A 15,650-nucleotide genomic window follows, 5' to 3' on the forward strand; every position below is an offset into this window, starting at 1 on the left:
ATTTCAAAATTAAATTTAATGTTTTCAGATGTCAGCGATACCTTGAATATTAAAATGTTAATACGTTTGTAGCAAGCCTTTTCTTGCTGTGTAAAAACTACTCTGTGTTGTATCGACCGTAATTGCTTTCCATGTCAACCAAATATTTAAAAAGCAATTTTATAGCAACAAAAGATGAAGCAAAGGAAAACAAGGACAGAAATTGAAAGGCAGTCAGCACTTTTCCTGTGATTTACGTTTAATTGTGGAAATTGTGTTTTCATGCTCAGCTCAAAAGGTCGAATAAAATCGCTTCCAGATGGCTTATGTCGTCTTGGCTAATCGAAGTGAACCAGGATTGACATGGATTGTATTTAAAATTTAAGACGAAGCCGAAGTCTATATATATGAGATTTACATGCGTTTCAAGATATTAACACTGTTAATTAATAATTCGTACCGAGAAAGTGCATTTACCTACTAGAAATAATCTTTGTTTTATCTATTGAGCCTCGAGCAAATTCAATTAGTACAGCCTGTTCGTCATTATATACTTCGCCTGGATTTTCTTAATTGTCAAACCCAAATATTCATAATCCGATTAATTTATCGGCAAAACTCTGCGAACGCAATTTATTTTTCAAAAACGCAAACGAATATAATTATGCCTAAACAGCTGAACAATTTTGTGTGATAATTTGAAAGATTAAATGGGCTGTGGGTCGTTTAATAAATCACTGTGCAAATACAGTGAATGCTCGCTAATTGCTTTCGGAATAAAGATTTCTAATTCGAATGCATGGAAATTCGCATCATACATAAAATATCATAGATCCTGACCTTAAATAAAGTATGTGAACCTACAAGAAATGACAGTCGCTTACCATTGTGTCCCATATTGGTGATGATGACCCAGAAATCGATAGTCTTCTCTGGTCCCAACTCCTCGTAGTCCCACTTCTTCTTCACTCGAACAGCTCCATTTGTTTCCACCGTCACCCAGGGATTATCATCCCGGATCTTGAATGTTTCCTTATCGGTTTCCTTCTCCAACTGGAACACCGATTTTCCCTCAGTATCTCCATCAGCTTCCGTGAACTCAATCCTCTTGGTGGGTCGAACAGCTCGTGTGACACGTCTTTTCTCTCGGTGATGTGAGTGATTGTTGATCTCATCGTGTTCCAGGTGTTGCATTATAAACGAAACTGGTTCGGCGGCCAAAAATTCCAATAGAACCTTCGCTGGTTTTGCGCTCAGCAAACTCGGGTACCTTAAATCGTGGGCTATCACCTCGATAAGAAGTTCATTTGAAGTGGGCTCTCCAGCCAGCATTATTTCGCCAGTTTGGGGTACAATAATGACAACGTTACTGGGCGACTTCAGCCGATAGGCAATCTTGTCACCATCAGCATCGGTGGCCTCAACTTTTCCCATGATCGCAAATCGCTGATACGTCACACTACTGTTGCTCTCCATATTTGCAGATTTCTGGCCAGCGATGGCGAACTTGTAGTCCAGGGACTTGAAAATCGGCCTATTGTCGTTTTCATCCAACACGGTGATTTGTATTTTGGAAACTGTTTTGTCCAAACCATCGACATCTGATGCTTCTACGGAGAGATCATAGTGAGCCCGCTCCTCTCGATCCAGAGGACGATTGGTGACCAGCCAAACACCGGATTCGTCATCGCCGTTAATCACCAAGGACTTGGCACTTATTTGAATGTTCTTGTTGGCCTTTCGTTCCTGCAGGGCGAATGCATCATCCACGTTGCCGTCAATAATGGTGTACCGAACCTTCTTGGGTGTGGCCAGTTCCTCGTCCAGGATGGAACCGCTGAATGCCTGCATCAGGGGCACTCCCCTCACCCTGGTACCCGCCGGTTGATTCTCCCTAACTTCACCACTGGCATCGAGTAGGGAACCCGAAAATCGCAGCATATCATTGCGGTGCATCACAAACAGCTGCAGATTGTGCGTATTTGTGGCATTGGGCGTTTGCTCAACAACCACCAACTGAACCGGACGATTGACAAGCGGGGAAATATCCGCCGTGGTCATCACCACGCCATCTTCCAGTACGGTGAAGTACTTGGAGTAGTCCGTGTCCAACATGTGATAGGCAGCTGCACCAGAGTGCGAGCTACCGTTTATTTTCACAGGATGGGTTTTGAACTTTTTGATGCTGAATCCAGGATAGGTATCGTGTGGCAGGACCAAGGACATTTCGCTGTGATGCAATGACGAGGACTTTTCGACATCCCCGGGACTGCCGGCCAGCATGCGAGCCGCATTTTCCGCCGAGAGACCAGCAAATGTGGTCTCCTCTATGGCCAAAATAAATGGGAGGGATATCAAGAATATCGCGCAGGTGCATATATTAAATCGGTTGGTTATATAACGTTGCCTGAGCTGATTCAGGCAACGTCGTGCCGCCATTTTGCCGCGGCACTTTCTGATCCTTTTTGGTATTAACACCTTTTTTGCGACTTTCCCTTTTCAATGTGCTCACTCTTCAATTGTTTACTTTACTATTAACACTTGACTTATTCATGGGTAAATTCCTTTGTCCAGTCCACCTTTTCCACTGCTGATCAATACATTTTTATTTGTTTTCCTGTGGGAGGCGCAAACTGCAAATAAAGCGGGTAGAAACGAAAATTGATTTGTGGTTAGTGGCGGTTCTCGGTACAGGTAAATATTTATGGGCATTGTGTAAAGTTTATGGGTCATTGGAAGTGAATAATTCATAGGCCAGGTGAATACATTATTTTGGTGCTGCCCTGTGAGGGTTGATCAAGTATGCAGGAAAGTTTGTTTTATTGAGGTGCATATTCGCGGGCTATAAAGTATAAATATTTGATTGAGGTATAATTAAAGAACCTGGAAAATACTTTTATTTTATAACAGAAGGCATTGTTTTATTCACTTGCTGTGTGAGTTATTAAATATTTAGATTATGAAATTAAATTAAAATAAATAATCAATAAAATTGAAATTAATTTCTGCAGCACAGAAAGTAATTCAAATTCTTTTCAACGCTTCGATAGTAATTAACCGTTAAGACGTTAGAGCAAAAAGGATCCCAATTTTCGAGGCTATATCATCATCCTTACATCGCTGACATCAGCTGAGCCCGAGAAAATTGTCAACTTCTCACTTTTGCTGTGTGGCAGGCAAGCACCAGACTCCCAAAAGAACCCAGAAAATGTTGCACAAAGGGAAAACTTTTACATGGTAATAGTAAAAGTATTTAATATTCAAGCTATTTTGGCAGGCCGAGCGGGAAACAGGGCGAAGAATGGCAACATTGTCACAGTCTGTTCCAGTCAAGGACTTTTCCCAGGATGTGGGATTTTCGGTTGGTTTTTGATGTTCCCCCGACATGCTCTACATAACGCCCCGGCAATTGCATTGTCCTAGGCTCTAGGTAATTCCGCAGGACTCTTGCATTTCCACCCCCCGAAATATGTGCCACACATGGCCGGCCTTGAAAACTTCAATTTCATTGAGAAAATTATTTTAATTACCCCGTGTGCAACACGCCATGCCGCCGACCCTGTTCCCTTAATCCGACAATGGCACGCACCCTGTAATTTCGCTACCTAAAGTTGGGTAAGTCGGAAAAAGGTTCTTTCCCATTTAACAATTTTTCAAACAGCTGCGCAGGCGCCACTGACTTTATTGGACCGATTGCTGTACATCCCGAATGTGTTGACAATAGTTTTATTTGCTTTTTACGCGTTCCTTTCAACGAGGAGGATTTCTGGTCTAACAATTGTCGGGTTGACAAGATGGGGGGGCTATACATAGATTGCTAATGATCTTATAACTAGCCTGACTTATTATTGGGTGTGACCGGAATTCGATGACAAATGATTGCATGGGTGACTCCTAATGACTGTTGAAAAATGAAGCTACACGTGTGTAACACTGCTCGAATTATATTATTACTGTTGAAATAAAAAATAATGGTAAGAAATTCATGTATCGATTTCCGCCAGACTTATTCGAATTGGAACAGAGGCTCTGACTAATTTTAATCGGTCCCAAAACCCGAGTCACATATGTATAATTCTCACCTCGTTCGCTTATCTTTCTTTCGGCATCTTAATTGCAATTAGCTATGAAAATGTCTCCGGCAGCCGATTCAGATAATAAAACGAAAACTTTAGGCTGACTATCTGTGAGATCTGCTAATCAGTTGACGAAGCTGACTACCAAACAAATTATAGGAGCTGCGTGCATTTGCATAACTTGCTTCTGCCGCTAATAAACCCATAGTTTCGGGGGTAACAAGCTCGGAGATATAAGCCAAATAAATCATTTACAATTTGTATGGCAAAAAAATAAACGATTTTTTACTAGGCTTCCAACTGAATCATTTCTTGGTCTTTCCTAATTCCATTGGCGGCAGCTTTTCTGCGTGTTAAAATTCATTTAAAATGCCACAGTCTGTGATTAATCAAAACACAGTTCTGTTTTTGTCTCTTCAAAAAAGGTTGGCTTCGTCTTTTTATTTTTCATAGTGCCACTTAATTAAAAGCGAAGATAAAATGCGATACAATATGGTGAATAAAAGCGTCCCTATGCATAGCTCTACATTTCGGCATAAATGAATATTTGATGCTGGAATTCCGTGTGTTTTATATTTATATATTCAGCAATTGGATTGATTGATGCGTCATGGCAGCCAAAGGGCACGCAGGAGAAAAAGTAAATGAAATGCATACAATGATATTTAGGTTGATGGAAATGTATCTTTCAGTTTGACATAAAGTTTAGTTAAAGTGAAATCAATCTGGCTTACTTTCCAGAAAGCAGTTATAGCATTTCACAGAATGTTGGGACACGCCCCCACAGAGCATCACATTGGGCTTTCCCCACATTAAAGTCATTTAAAATCGATTAAATATCAATGCTGGGAGACCACCTGCCGTGTGTTAACCCGCAAAGAACTTGAGTGTGAATATGTATCTTCGAAGACTGAGCCCAGAAATGTATTCAAGCTCAAGGCGTTGCCGGTTTATTGTTTATTAGATTTTTAACTGCTGGCAGCAGTTTTTAACAAGTTTCAGTAGCGAAGCTCGTAAAAGATCAGCGCAGCTGAATAAATTACCCACTATTGAGGCCGTCCTAAAATTTCCTGGATTGAATGCCAACCGAATGTTGGCTAACGAAGCTTTAATTGTCTACCATATATTTATTTGTCCTGGCCTTTTTCTGGCTCTTTGTCACTGGAATGGTTTATTGATTTCCCCTTTGTATATCACCCAATGGCATGCAATTAAAATTCACATTTTCATATTTTATTTGCCCACTCCTCACCCGCACAAACAAAAGTGACCGTCGTATTGGATCTGACGATTTCTTTGACGCTTTCCACTCTGTTTTATTACCAAAAAGTCATTTTGGTGGGCTGTTTGTTTTGAGCATTAAGTGACGCACATTGGGAGTTGAGTTGTTCGAAATGCTTTGGTCAAATAATGGGTATTAAATGATTTTTAATGGCCAATATATGTAATGAATTAAAGGAGAAAGTATTGTATTTTGAATATGGAAAATTGTAGTGAGTCTCGCCCGTTATTTAAACTGCCCTCATAATTCCCAGAATATGATTAACATAAACAACTCATTTCCCTAATCAAGGTCAAAAAACGGTGATCCTAAACTCAAAAAAAAATATGAAATTATACATATTTTACCAGGAACTGCGGGCAACCCCCAAAACATTAGGCAAATGAAAAACTAAACGGGGTTCTAAACAAAAGCCAGTTCTAAATGGAACATGATGAAGGGCTCGTTCCAAACTCCTCATGTGCAAGTCCACTTTATCAAAGGCGACGAGACATTTTCGGTTTGAGTTGAATTTTTTCTGTATTATTGTGGCACCAAAGCGCGTGGCACTCGACACACAACAATGGCCAACAAATCTGCCCTGCCAGGTAGAATTTTGAATGCGAATAGAATCAAAGACAGAGGGGTGAACGAACACACTTCCAATTTTCAGGACTTTCGAGGAGGGTCGAAAATCAGGTTTGTCCCTCCTCTTAATGTATCCGGCTACGGCAACAGAACGGATGACAGGACAGCAGCGAGCAAAGTGCTTCATCAAATATGAAATAGGCCATTCCGGCAGAGGAAAACGAATGGGAACGCCAACCAAAAATTGTCATCCGCATAAGAGACCCTTCTCCCCTTTTCGGGTGACAATGAAAAATTGAGCAGACAATGATTAATTGGCCCGGCGCTCGGTTGTTTTGCTATTTAAATTAAGGCCGAGCCGAAAAATAACCCATACGAGCGCAATCAAAAGATGAAAATTCCCGTGAAATCGACCGAAACTCATTAAATCGCACAGAGTCCTGCGAGTATTTATGGCCTGTCAACACTTTCGCAAGAGGACGCGAGCGGAAAATGACTTCGGCATGCAAATATCACATTCGCTGCGGTATCTGGTCCGCAGGCTATTGTCTCAAACAGAGTCATAAATAAAGTCATTACGCACTCGTCTCTGGCGTATGTTGGTTTTCTTAAGGCCCTTTTTTTTTGTTTTGCCATGCGCCAAAAGACGTTTGCATGCGATCCGAATATTTGCATATCACAAGAAGCGCAAACACACGGTAGCCAGGTAAGAAGAAAAACTGGAAAAATGCAGGAGTGAAGGAGTGCTGCTCACACTCCAGTTAAGAGCAACCTGATACTCCTCCTCCGATGTCTGGCAACAAATTATGTGTTAACACATGGGCATGCCTTGGTGACACGCCTCCTCGAGAACTCAAGACCACAGAGCTCAAGACTGGTTGGTCAGCTGCGCTGCTAACTGGAATTAGCGATAATGATAACTCAGGTAGCTGATCACAAAACTCCCGCGAGAGTGCGGGGAATGGGCTGGGCTCAAATGATGATAGCTGCGATGCGTGGCAAGCTTAAGATGTTGGGTAATCATAGCTAAAGTGCTTGCACTGGCAAAAAACTTGAAAACTTACAAGTTACTGCCTAAAATTTATTTTATTAAATGCGTATAATAAATGCGTATAATAATGCGTATAATAATATTATTATTAATATAATAATATTATTTTCTAAAAAATAATTCCAAAACTCAGTACTGACTAATCGAAGGTAAATACTAACATCAGATAATTAGCAGGCCCAACAGCTGGCAGAAACTAATTCCCAAAGAAAACAAATTGAATTTTCCCGTATTTACAATAGTTTGCTTTGCCGACCAGAACAATTGGCCATTATAATGTCATTAGCTGGCACCCCAAAGGCATAAGAAAATTTCGCTTGTCCGCCTTTCTGTCGTGTAATAACAATTTTAGTCGATCAAAAGTGCCTTTGCCTTCGCATCGTTTCGAATATTGCCGAAGCTTTTAAGCAATTAAATGTAGGACCTGCAGTTTCTGCCTGCAAGGAAGAGGTAGCAAGAAGCCTTGGCCTTTGTTCCAGGAATCCACTGGGGAGAAATTAACTTTTTGTGTGCCCTCCTCTGCAAACGAACGCCTGGAAGGTGTTGAATAGAGGTAACGCCTTAATTAAATTTCCAGACTTTTGTCTGGCTTTCTGTGGCTGCGAGGAATATTTTGCGTGCACAAAGCGAATTCTTCGATGTGCCATTAAATGGTAAAAAACGGGGGAAGTGGATTTGCAGGTCTTCCGACCGGCAATTGTTGATTACTTTTATTTCGAAAAGGCGATTAAGCAATTTGGTGTGCATGCAATGGATACGGCATCAATAGTTAGCCAAGGTAATACTCTACCAGAATTTTCCGAATTTAAAGGTCTGAAGTACGTTTTTAGAGTTGCATAAACCGGCAAAGCAAATAACATTTTTGCAGCCTGATGCATGTTTCAATCCGATTTGTGTACCGAACTTTTAATACACCTATCCGCAAATTTTCCTGTTCAAGTTGGCAAACAGGCTTTCGGAAATATTTCAGCCACCGAGTAATGTTCAACAATGGAAATGAATTAAGCATGAAATGTGCCAAAAACTTATGAGTAAGGAAGCAACTGAAACACGCTCGAGCAACAAGAAGAACTGTTGGCTGGCACAATGCCAACTGCAAAATCTACAAAACCATGACAGTCTGACTAAAAAGGGGAAGTCCCCACCCCGCCGGCCATCCCATTCATCACCTTCCGCTGCACTTCCGGCGTCATCGCCAGCGCAAAAAGTGCAATGCACTAAAATTGAATTAAACCAAAAACAAATAGAAGCTAGAGTTGCAAAAAAGGAAAGCAAAACCCAACGAAATACAAAACAAACAATGTGAAACGTAAAATGCAATCGATGAGGGGGGAAAATGAAACAAAATCAATGCAAAGGTGAGGGGAGCCTCGGTACAGTGACCGTCATAAGTGAGAGGACGTTCAACTTGACCGATCACTGAGCGAATTACCAATCGCAGAATGTATACTTTTACAAAATTATTAATACTTTATTTTATGTTTTTCCAAATATTAATAGGAAACTCGAAATAAAAGGTTAATTAATGCTTTTTTACTTAAGATACCTAAATTTCTTCGTGGCAATATTAAACTCAGTGCTAGATTTTCTTTGTGCAACATGGGGTGGTTGCAGATGTGTGTATTTAAAAGTATGCAGAATATAGCATCAAGGTTAAATATTTGCATTGCTTTCCTATCGCACGAATTCGCACCCGTGTATAATTGTCGTTTATTTTATGGAATCGTCTGCTCGATGTGTGTGTGTGTGCCACATTCCAAAGCCCAACAGCCTCGAACACTAATTAAATTGAGACACAATCCGGGGCATAAATGGGCAAATGGGGACGGGAATTAATTGGAAAGCGTTTCCAATCCGCTAAAACAATAAGAGCGTGGTGTAAATGTTTTAAAGCGTCCCAAGTGGGGATAAATACGGCAATTGGAACACCTAAATAAATATCTGATGCGAGAAAAACGCCCCAGGGAATATGCGAGGCCAGGATTATGTGGTTATCGATTGAAAAGGTGTGTCCAAGGGGAAAATTTAAAATAAACAGCCTACGTTGAAGCAATGTTGTTTCAGTCAGCGCGTAAACTATCATGAAATGTGAAAAAATAATAAAAAGTTGGTATGTCAAATGAATAAATTACAATGCAGAATTCATTGTGTGCGCTTTAGTACTTTAAAATGTGATGTTTGCGTTTACTTGGGGATCTTTATATATTTAATCTAAATTACTACAAATTACTCATGAATATTGAATATTTTAATACATTTTTGAAATATTCTGAGCTATTGTTTGCATTACTAAAAGAATGTAGAGATTGACCCAAACGTGTCTATCGATTTAACTGAAAGCAGTGATATTTTCGTATACTCGGGAAAAAAAATCTGTTCCCTTCGATTAACTATACTCACGAATATGAAATTTTTCAGTACATACTTTTATATTTTTTTTTGTACTTAAGTAACATTAATTAAAGAATTTTTTTTCAAGAGCTTATAGTTTTTGATTGTAGAGATAGATATCTTAAGAGATTAAGAGAAACGTTTTTCACCTATCCCGAGCTGTTCATCGATTTCCGTTGTCTGGTGCTTTCCACAACTCCAATCTATATCTTTTCCCTTTCTCCATCCTTTCCCTTTGTTCCTTCACGTATTTGTGCGCAGTCACGTTGTTGCTGTCGCATATCGTCTTATTCTCTCCTTTTGTCGCTGCTGCTGCGGCTGCCCTGAATGAATTTTACATTTTTATAGCGCCCAGTCTCGCATGTGAGTTCCCCTGGTTTCTGCATGTGAATTGTGGATCACCCCTTGTGCGCACACATCTGCATTTTTTGTATTCCTGCAGATTTGTCACAAGTATTGCCGCACACGCCACTCCGTTTCCACTTTTTTTTGCCATTTGTCGTCACCACCCTCAGCTGCCCAACCCCGGAAAGTCTGTTCTATTCCGTTCATGCACATAGAGAAAATTATGTTTTCATACTTCTATATAAACTATATAAACTACGTTTAAAGAGAATTTGTATCTGTAAGATAGAACTACTTTATCTAGATAGAACTTATCTTGAGAAGACTCTTATGAAATGGTTTAATTCTCTTATTATTAGTTGTATTTACTACACTTTCCAAAGGAACTAAATTTAATGATAAATTTATGAACACTATTAGTAAAGAATCTTTTTTGAGTGTGCTCCGGCTTTGTGCAATAAAAAGGATACGATGCGCGAGCGCACACACATAAATATCCCAGGCACACACACTCGCACACACGCACACACTCGCAAACGATGCCGGAATTGTTGTCAAAGGAGGAAGTGGATGGCCGCAGGGGAGGAAAACAAGAGGGGGGTTGGGGACTCATTCAGCGGACGGAGAAGAACCGCAGCAACCGGCAAAGAGGGCAATCACCCGACCCGAGACATCGGATCACAGACTGTATATGATTCCTGCTCGTGGTTGCAATTCCTATTGATTTTCCATTGTTTTTGCTGCCGCTGCTGCAGTGCGGCAAAAAGTTGTCAGAGAAGATTTAGGAGCTCTTCCCAGTTTTCGGTTAAATGCAACCCCTTCCATGGATTTCTGTTTAACTGACACCCGCAGCTGTGGCTTCATCTCCAATTTGTTGCAAGTGCCACTTGGCAAAAAATAAACTAACCCAATGCATCCCGACATCGCATTTGACACAGTATGCAGATTAGCATCTAATGCCCCCTCAATATTTTCCGTACTTTCCAGAGATCTCTCTGCAGCTCTCCACTTAAGATTGATTGATTGTCAAGTGGGGTGGAGTGGGTGGTTGTTTTGACCCCGCTGGTTGCTTCGCCCGCTTCACAGTTCCGGAGCAAATGCAATTATTCAGAATACGAGTTGGTGTAAGCTTATTAGAGTTATAAGCTTAGGCCTCAGAGAGTTGAAGGATGGCAGAGTAGGCCAGATACTTGATATCTGACAGATAGGTTATTTGTTCGAGTTATGGAGGGTAAAGATCCAGGGAAATGTATTTCTTTTCTTGTTATTGGCTGATTTTCCATGCATTTGTTGCTCTCGTCGGTGGATAAAATCCAAAACTTGAACAAAAAGAAGTTAGTAACCTAACTAGAATTGAGCAAACACACTTGATCTCATAATTTTTCAGGAATATGAAACCAAACTTTACGCATATTTCTCCTTGTTCGTTGTGTAATATTACAGTTTTTTAATTTATTTCATACAACATTTTAAAATTACTCGCTGGCTCTCTGGGTGTCTGCATTTAATTGCTGTTGCCAGCTAATAAATTTTAATTGTCCTCAATTAGCAACGGAATGCAGCGGAAAATATGAGCAGCAAGAGGCAGAAGGGAAACCGGGGTTGCTACTCTTTTATGCGAAGCCTTCGCTTGCATTTAAACAAATTTTCCCTCGGTCGGAAGTTGTTTGCATTTTTTTTAATGTGGCCTGAAAATTCCATTAGAAATGACATATTCCTCCCATATTCCACTCAAACGAAGACAGTAAGACACAATTTAAGAAGAGGCCAAGGCACACAGAATACTGCACATTTGGCGAGGTCACAGGGAATATTTCTAAGTGGCAACCGGACTGCCCAAGTTGACCCTTCCTTCGCCTCTCAGTCGTCGTCATCATCATAAGTCTCACACATGCTGCTCACATGTTCTGGACGAGACGAATGCATTAAGCAGAAATTTCATTCATAAAGATTTCATTTCATTTCGTTTTCACCCGGACTCAAAGAGACCACAAGGCGTTGGCCTGGACCAGCAAAAATATGTGCAAGAAGAGCCCGAACCGTAGGAGATTTATTGCACAGGGGCGTAGGTAGCGCCTTTCGAGAGGGACATAAAAACCAGATGGAATTGGCCAGGGTTAACACAAGAATTAACTTATATTTAATTTATTAACTAATACGTATGGTTTCTTAAGTTTATTTTGTACTTATATTGGGTAATACATATGATGCATAGAAAAGAATGCATATATACTTGAAACGGATAACAGAAGAATTCAAACTCAGTTACCTTATAAAGGCAAAAGCTACTCCCAAGTCTGACCATCCCTTGACTGAGCCCCTGTGCGGAGCATCTCAAAGGAGGCAGCCTCAAATTAAAATTCGAGCAGCGTCAACAAAAATATAATAAATGGGAAATTGTTTAAATATTTGCCACACACGAATGCGAGGCATGCAAATTCATTGAGCGCTTGAAATTCTCAATTTAGCAATTCGCTTTGCTGCAACTCAAAGAATGCAAACATGGGGCATCAAGGAAATTATTATTGTTGTGTACCTTGAATTTTGCAGAGGACGTGCTCTACGGACGCCTTTTCTTCTGGGACTTGTCGCTTGGCTGGAAAATTGCACCAAACGGAAATTGAGGCTGAAATTAATAATTCGAGACCTTTTGCTATGGCAGCTGTCGGAAAAAGTGCCGAAAAAAATTAATTGAAAATGCTCCACGCAAAGGAAGTTGCCAATCTTGGATCTTGCTGTGTTTTTACTCCTTCTTGTTACTTTGCATAAGCTGAAGTCGTTGTTTTGATTTCAATTTGACCGCAAAGCAATCTCAATCAATCTCAATAGTTATTGACCAGGCAGGCGGCCCCCGCCGAATTTCCACTGTATCCACCTACCTAAGACTCCAATATTTCACGTGCTCTTTTCGCTTCTCGCGCCGCCGTCGCCATCGATCAATGAATCTTCGACGGCGGCGCGTTCCGACCGCAATAAGTCAAATACGAGGCCAGCGAGCTTCATTATGTTCAAAAGCCCAACCGCAGAAGGGAGCCAACCTCTTCGGGCCAATATAGCCACAGCCACTACAAAAGACATAGCATCGCAGCAACAACGACGACTCGTCTCGGCCCCAAAAAGGCAAGAACAATGCAGCGCAGATAAGTCAATTATATTGACTTGGCCAAGAACTCAACTCGGAGGGGCTGCCTGTCTGGGGCTTTTAAGGTGGCAAGCAGCTTTTTGCTGCTCCTCTCACAATTCCCACAGTCGAAAGTCAACGTCGCCGTCTCAGCGTCTTCAGATACTTTTTGCCTTTGGCCTGAAGCAAGGCGATAACATCAACGCCGTCAATGGCAAAGTGGCAAGCAGTGGGCTAAAATCGTTCGAATGCGCTTTTTTGATTTTCAATAAAGCAAGTTTTGTTTAAAATATTATATGAGTTTCTTGTGAGCAGTAACTTTAAAAAGCACTAATAACTGTTTTATAAATAAATATATACATTTAAAAGCACCTCAATGACCGAATTCACTTTTAACTTTTAGCCCACGGTTCGATAATTCCATTGAACCGCCTTTGCCACACTTTGCTCACAAAATATCTTTTGACCAGACGGTGTTTTATTATTTTCCCGACTGGCACGTAGATTTATACTCATATTTATTTTTTTCCTGTTATTTAATTTTTTCTGAATTGTGTAGCATCTTCGACCGCTTTCAGTTTTTGGTCTTCGGTCTTTCCGTTGGAACGTCAAGAGTGTAGACGCCATTTACTGATTACATTATTGCTCGCAAATTGCTAGATTATAGTTTGCTTGTTGCTGCAAATTATTGTGCTATTATTGACTGACAAATTATAGTGATTAGTTTTTCATCTTTTTCAATAAAATGGAAATACTCAAGTGTGGGCAATTTCGCGCTTAATATGTGAGAAAGGTTCGTTGAAGGGAGATTGAAATTGGATTTGGCAGTAAAAATGTTTGCAATACAAAAAAAAATATAAAAATATAAAAATATATATATATATAATATAAAAATATATATTATATGCAAAAATAAATACAATCAGAAAAATATTGAAATTTCTATGGAATACCATTCCAATTTAAAAACTAGTTTATTACAAGAGAATCTCACTATTATAAGCATATTTCAGTTTTTCAACAACTAATACCATTTTTCCATATAATATCTGACAGATAGAGCATCTCATGGCTGTTCCCCGAGTATCTAATGATTTTGATTTGCACTTTGTTACTTTTTTCCTACCCATCGCGACAAAGCAAACATGAAAGCAGAGACCAGGAAACCGGCAAGAAGTTCGCAGTGAAAGCAAAGTGCCGAGGAACAAGTGCAGTCCACATGGCGGCAATCGCTCTTGGATGCTCTCAAAGTTTCCGGAGAGCTGGCTGAAAATCTGCAAAGCCCAGAGAGAGTTTTCACACTCTCTCCACTTCTCTCTGCGAAAAACCAACCCCCCGACGAAATACAACACTCACTGTGCAGAGTCCTGCCAATTTTCCTACTGGGAAACTATGCTGGAGTACTACGAGTTCGTATTTTTGCTGATAAGCGGCCGCCGCTGTTTTCCTTTTTCCGTTTTGCGGCGGCAGAAGGGGCTGAACATAATTGTAGCTCCGGCGGAGAGAGGGGAACAAGGATTCGATCGATTTTTCATGCTCCCCAAAAAACAGAGCGGGAGCTCGGGCCAAAAAGAAACTGCTGCATACGCACAGGGGCAAAAGAGCTTCTCGGGCTGGGGCTCCTCTCTCTCTGTATTGGTGTGCTGCTGCTGTGAGTGTGTGTGTGGTGGCGTGTATGTATATGTCTAAGGTGTGTTAACCTCAACTGCTCCAGCACACACACAGCCCAGCAATGAATCCAAATTCCAAAGGGATTCTTTAAAAAAACGCTAAAAAAAATGTGTATTTTCATTTGCAAAAGACTTTCTCTTTATTATTAAAAGTGGTTATCTTGTTTTTTCCGACGCCTCCAGCAATTTCACTGATTTGCGTACAAATTGACAGACAACACACTTTCCACTCATTTCTTGTTTGACACGAGATTTTCTTATATAAAAACGGTATATTTATATAAAACTTTTCTTAGACCTTTGCTTACTTTAAGTTCTTTGCGATTTTTTCCAATTTCCTTTTCCGTTAAGCTTCGCTATAAACTTCAGCTTCTAATCCCAGTTATTGATTTTATCGAGTGCTTGTGTTTTTACAACTATAATCTCTTTCGGGACTGAATACCCGGTTAGTTTCACGTATTATTTGGTTTTAGTTTCCATCAACACTTTTGCACTGACACACACACTTGGATATATCTTATATATATATATTTTATTCCTTTTCGCATTTGTTGTATATCCTTTGTTAAATTTCCTTTTATTCAGATTTATGGGGGGAAGCAAAGAATTTTGTATTAGCTCTCTTAATGGGATTTTTTCTAAATTTATTTAAATTATTTTCGCTGTGCCCATTTCGCACACACGCACACACATGCACTGTAACACGCGACGCGAGACACGCACACAGACACAGCAAACGTATAGAATTTTTCACTGCGCCTATGTATTCGAGGGGTGGTGGGCGGTAGCTATGCTTTGTGCTATATTGGTGTGTGTCCCTGTATATCCTTTGGCGCGGACCGAACCGAAATTCAAAAGACTGGAGACACCGCCGTCGTTGTCGTCCTTCCACTAGCAACTCAATCGACACAATGAGCCCAGAGCATATTGGAAAAGTCCTCAGAGCGCGATGTCTAGGCCAACCGAGTTTTCCACCACCGAAAAGCATGTGAAAGCAGCTCTGCAGAGAGCACAAATTCTCCTGTTTAGTGAGTGGGCGCAGAGAGAGAGAGGGAGAGAAAGTTGTTTCACAGCGGAGAGGGAAAATGGTTGAAAACCCAACAGAGAGCAGGGAAAACAGCGGAACAGTCTCCACAAGGAGAACTCTCAGTGTGACTCTAACGAATCA

At 40.6% G+C, this 15,650-nt stretch overlaps 1 protein-coding gene across 7 annotated transcripts in view; it reads right to left on the reverse strand.

Moving 5' to 3' along the window:
• LOC6614508 (neural-cadherin) overlaps nt 1-15,379 on the reverse strand; it is a 97,230-nt gene extending 81,851 nt beyond the window's left edge. For all 7 annotated transcript variants that reach the window (XM_032727618.1, XM_032727615.1, XM_032727613.1 and 4 more), the window contains exons 1-2: nt 14,791-15,379; nt 864-2,612 (exon numbers count right to left, since the gene is read on the reverse strand). In XM_032727618.1, the coding sequence (XP_032583509.1) occupies nt 864-2,418 (1,555 nt within the window). In that variant the 5' untranslated portion in view covers nt 2,419-2,612; nt 14,791-15,379. The remainder of the gene's footprint in view (nt 1-863; nt 2,613-14,790) is intronic.
• Between the last annotated feature and the right edge of the window lie 271 nt (nt 15,380-15,650).

Source organism: Drosophila sechellia, chromosome 2L, assembly GCF_004382195.2.
Source record: "Drosophila sechellia strain sech25 chromosome 2L, ASM438219v1, whole genome shotgun sequence".
NCBI classification, from domain to species: domain Eukaryota; kingdom Metazoa; phylum Arthropoda; class Insecta; order Diptera; family Drosophilidae; genus Drosophila; species Drosophila sechellia.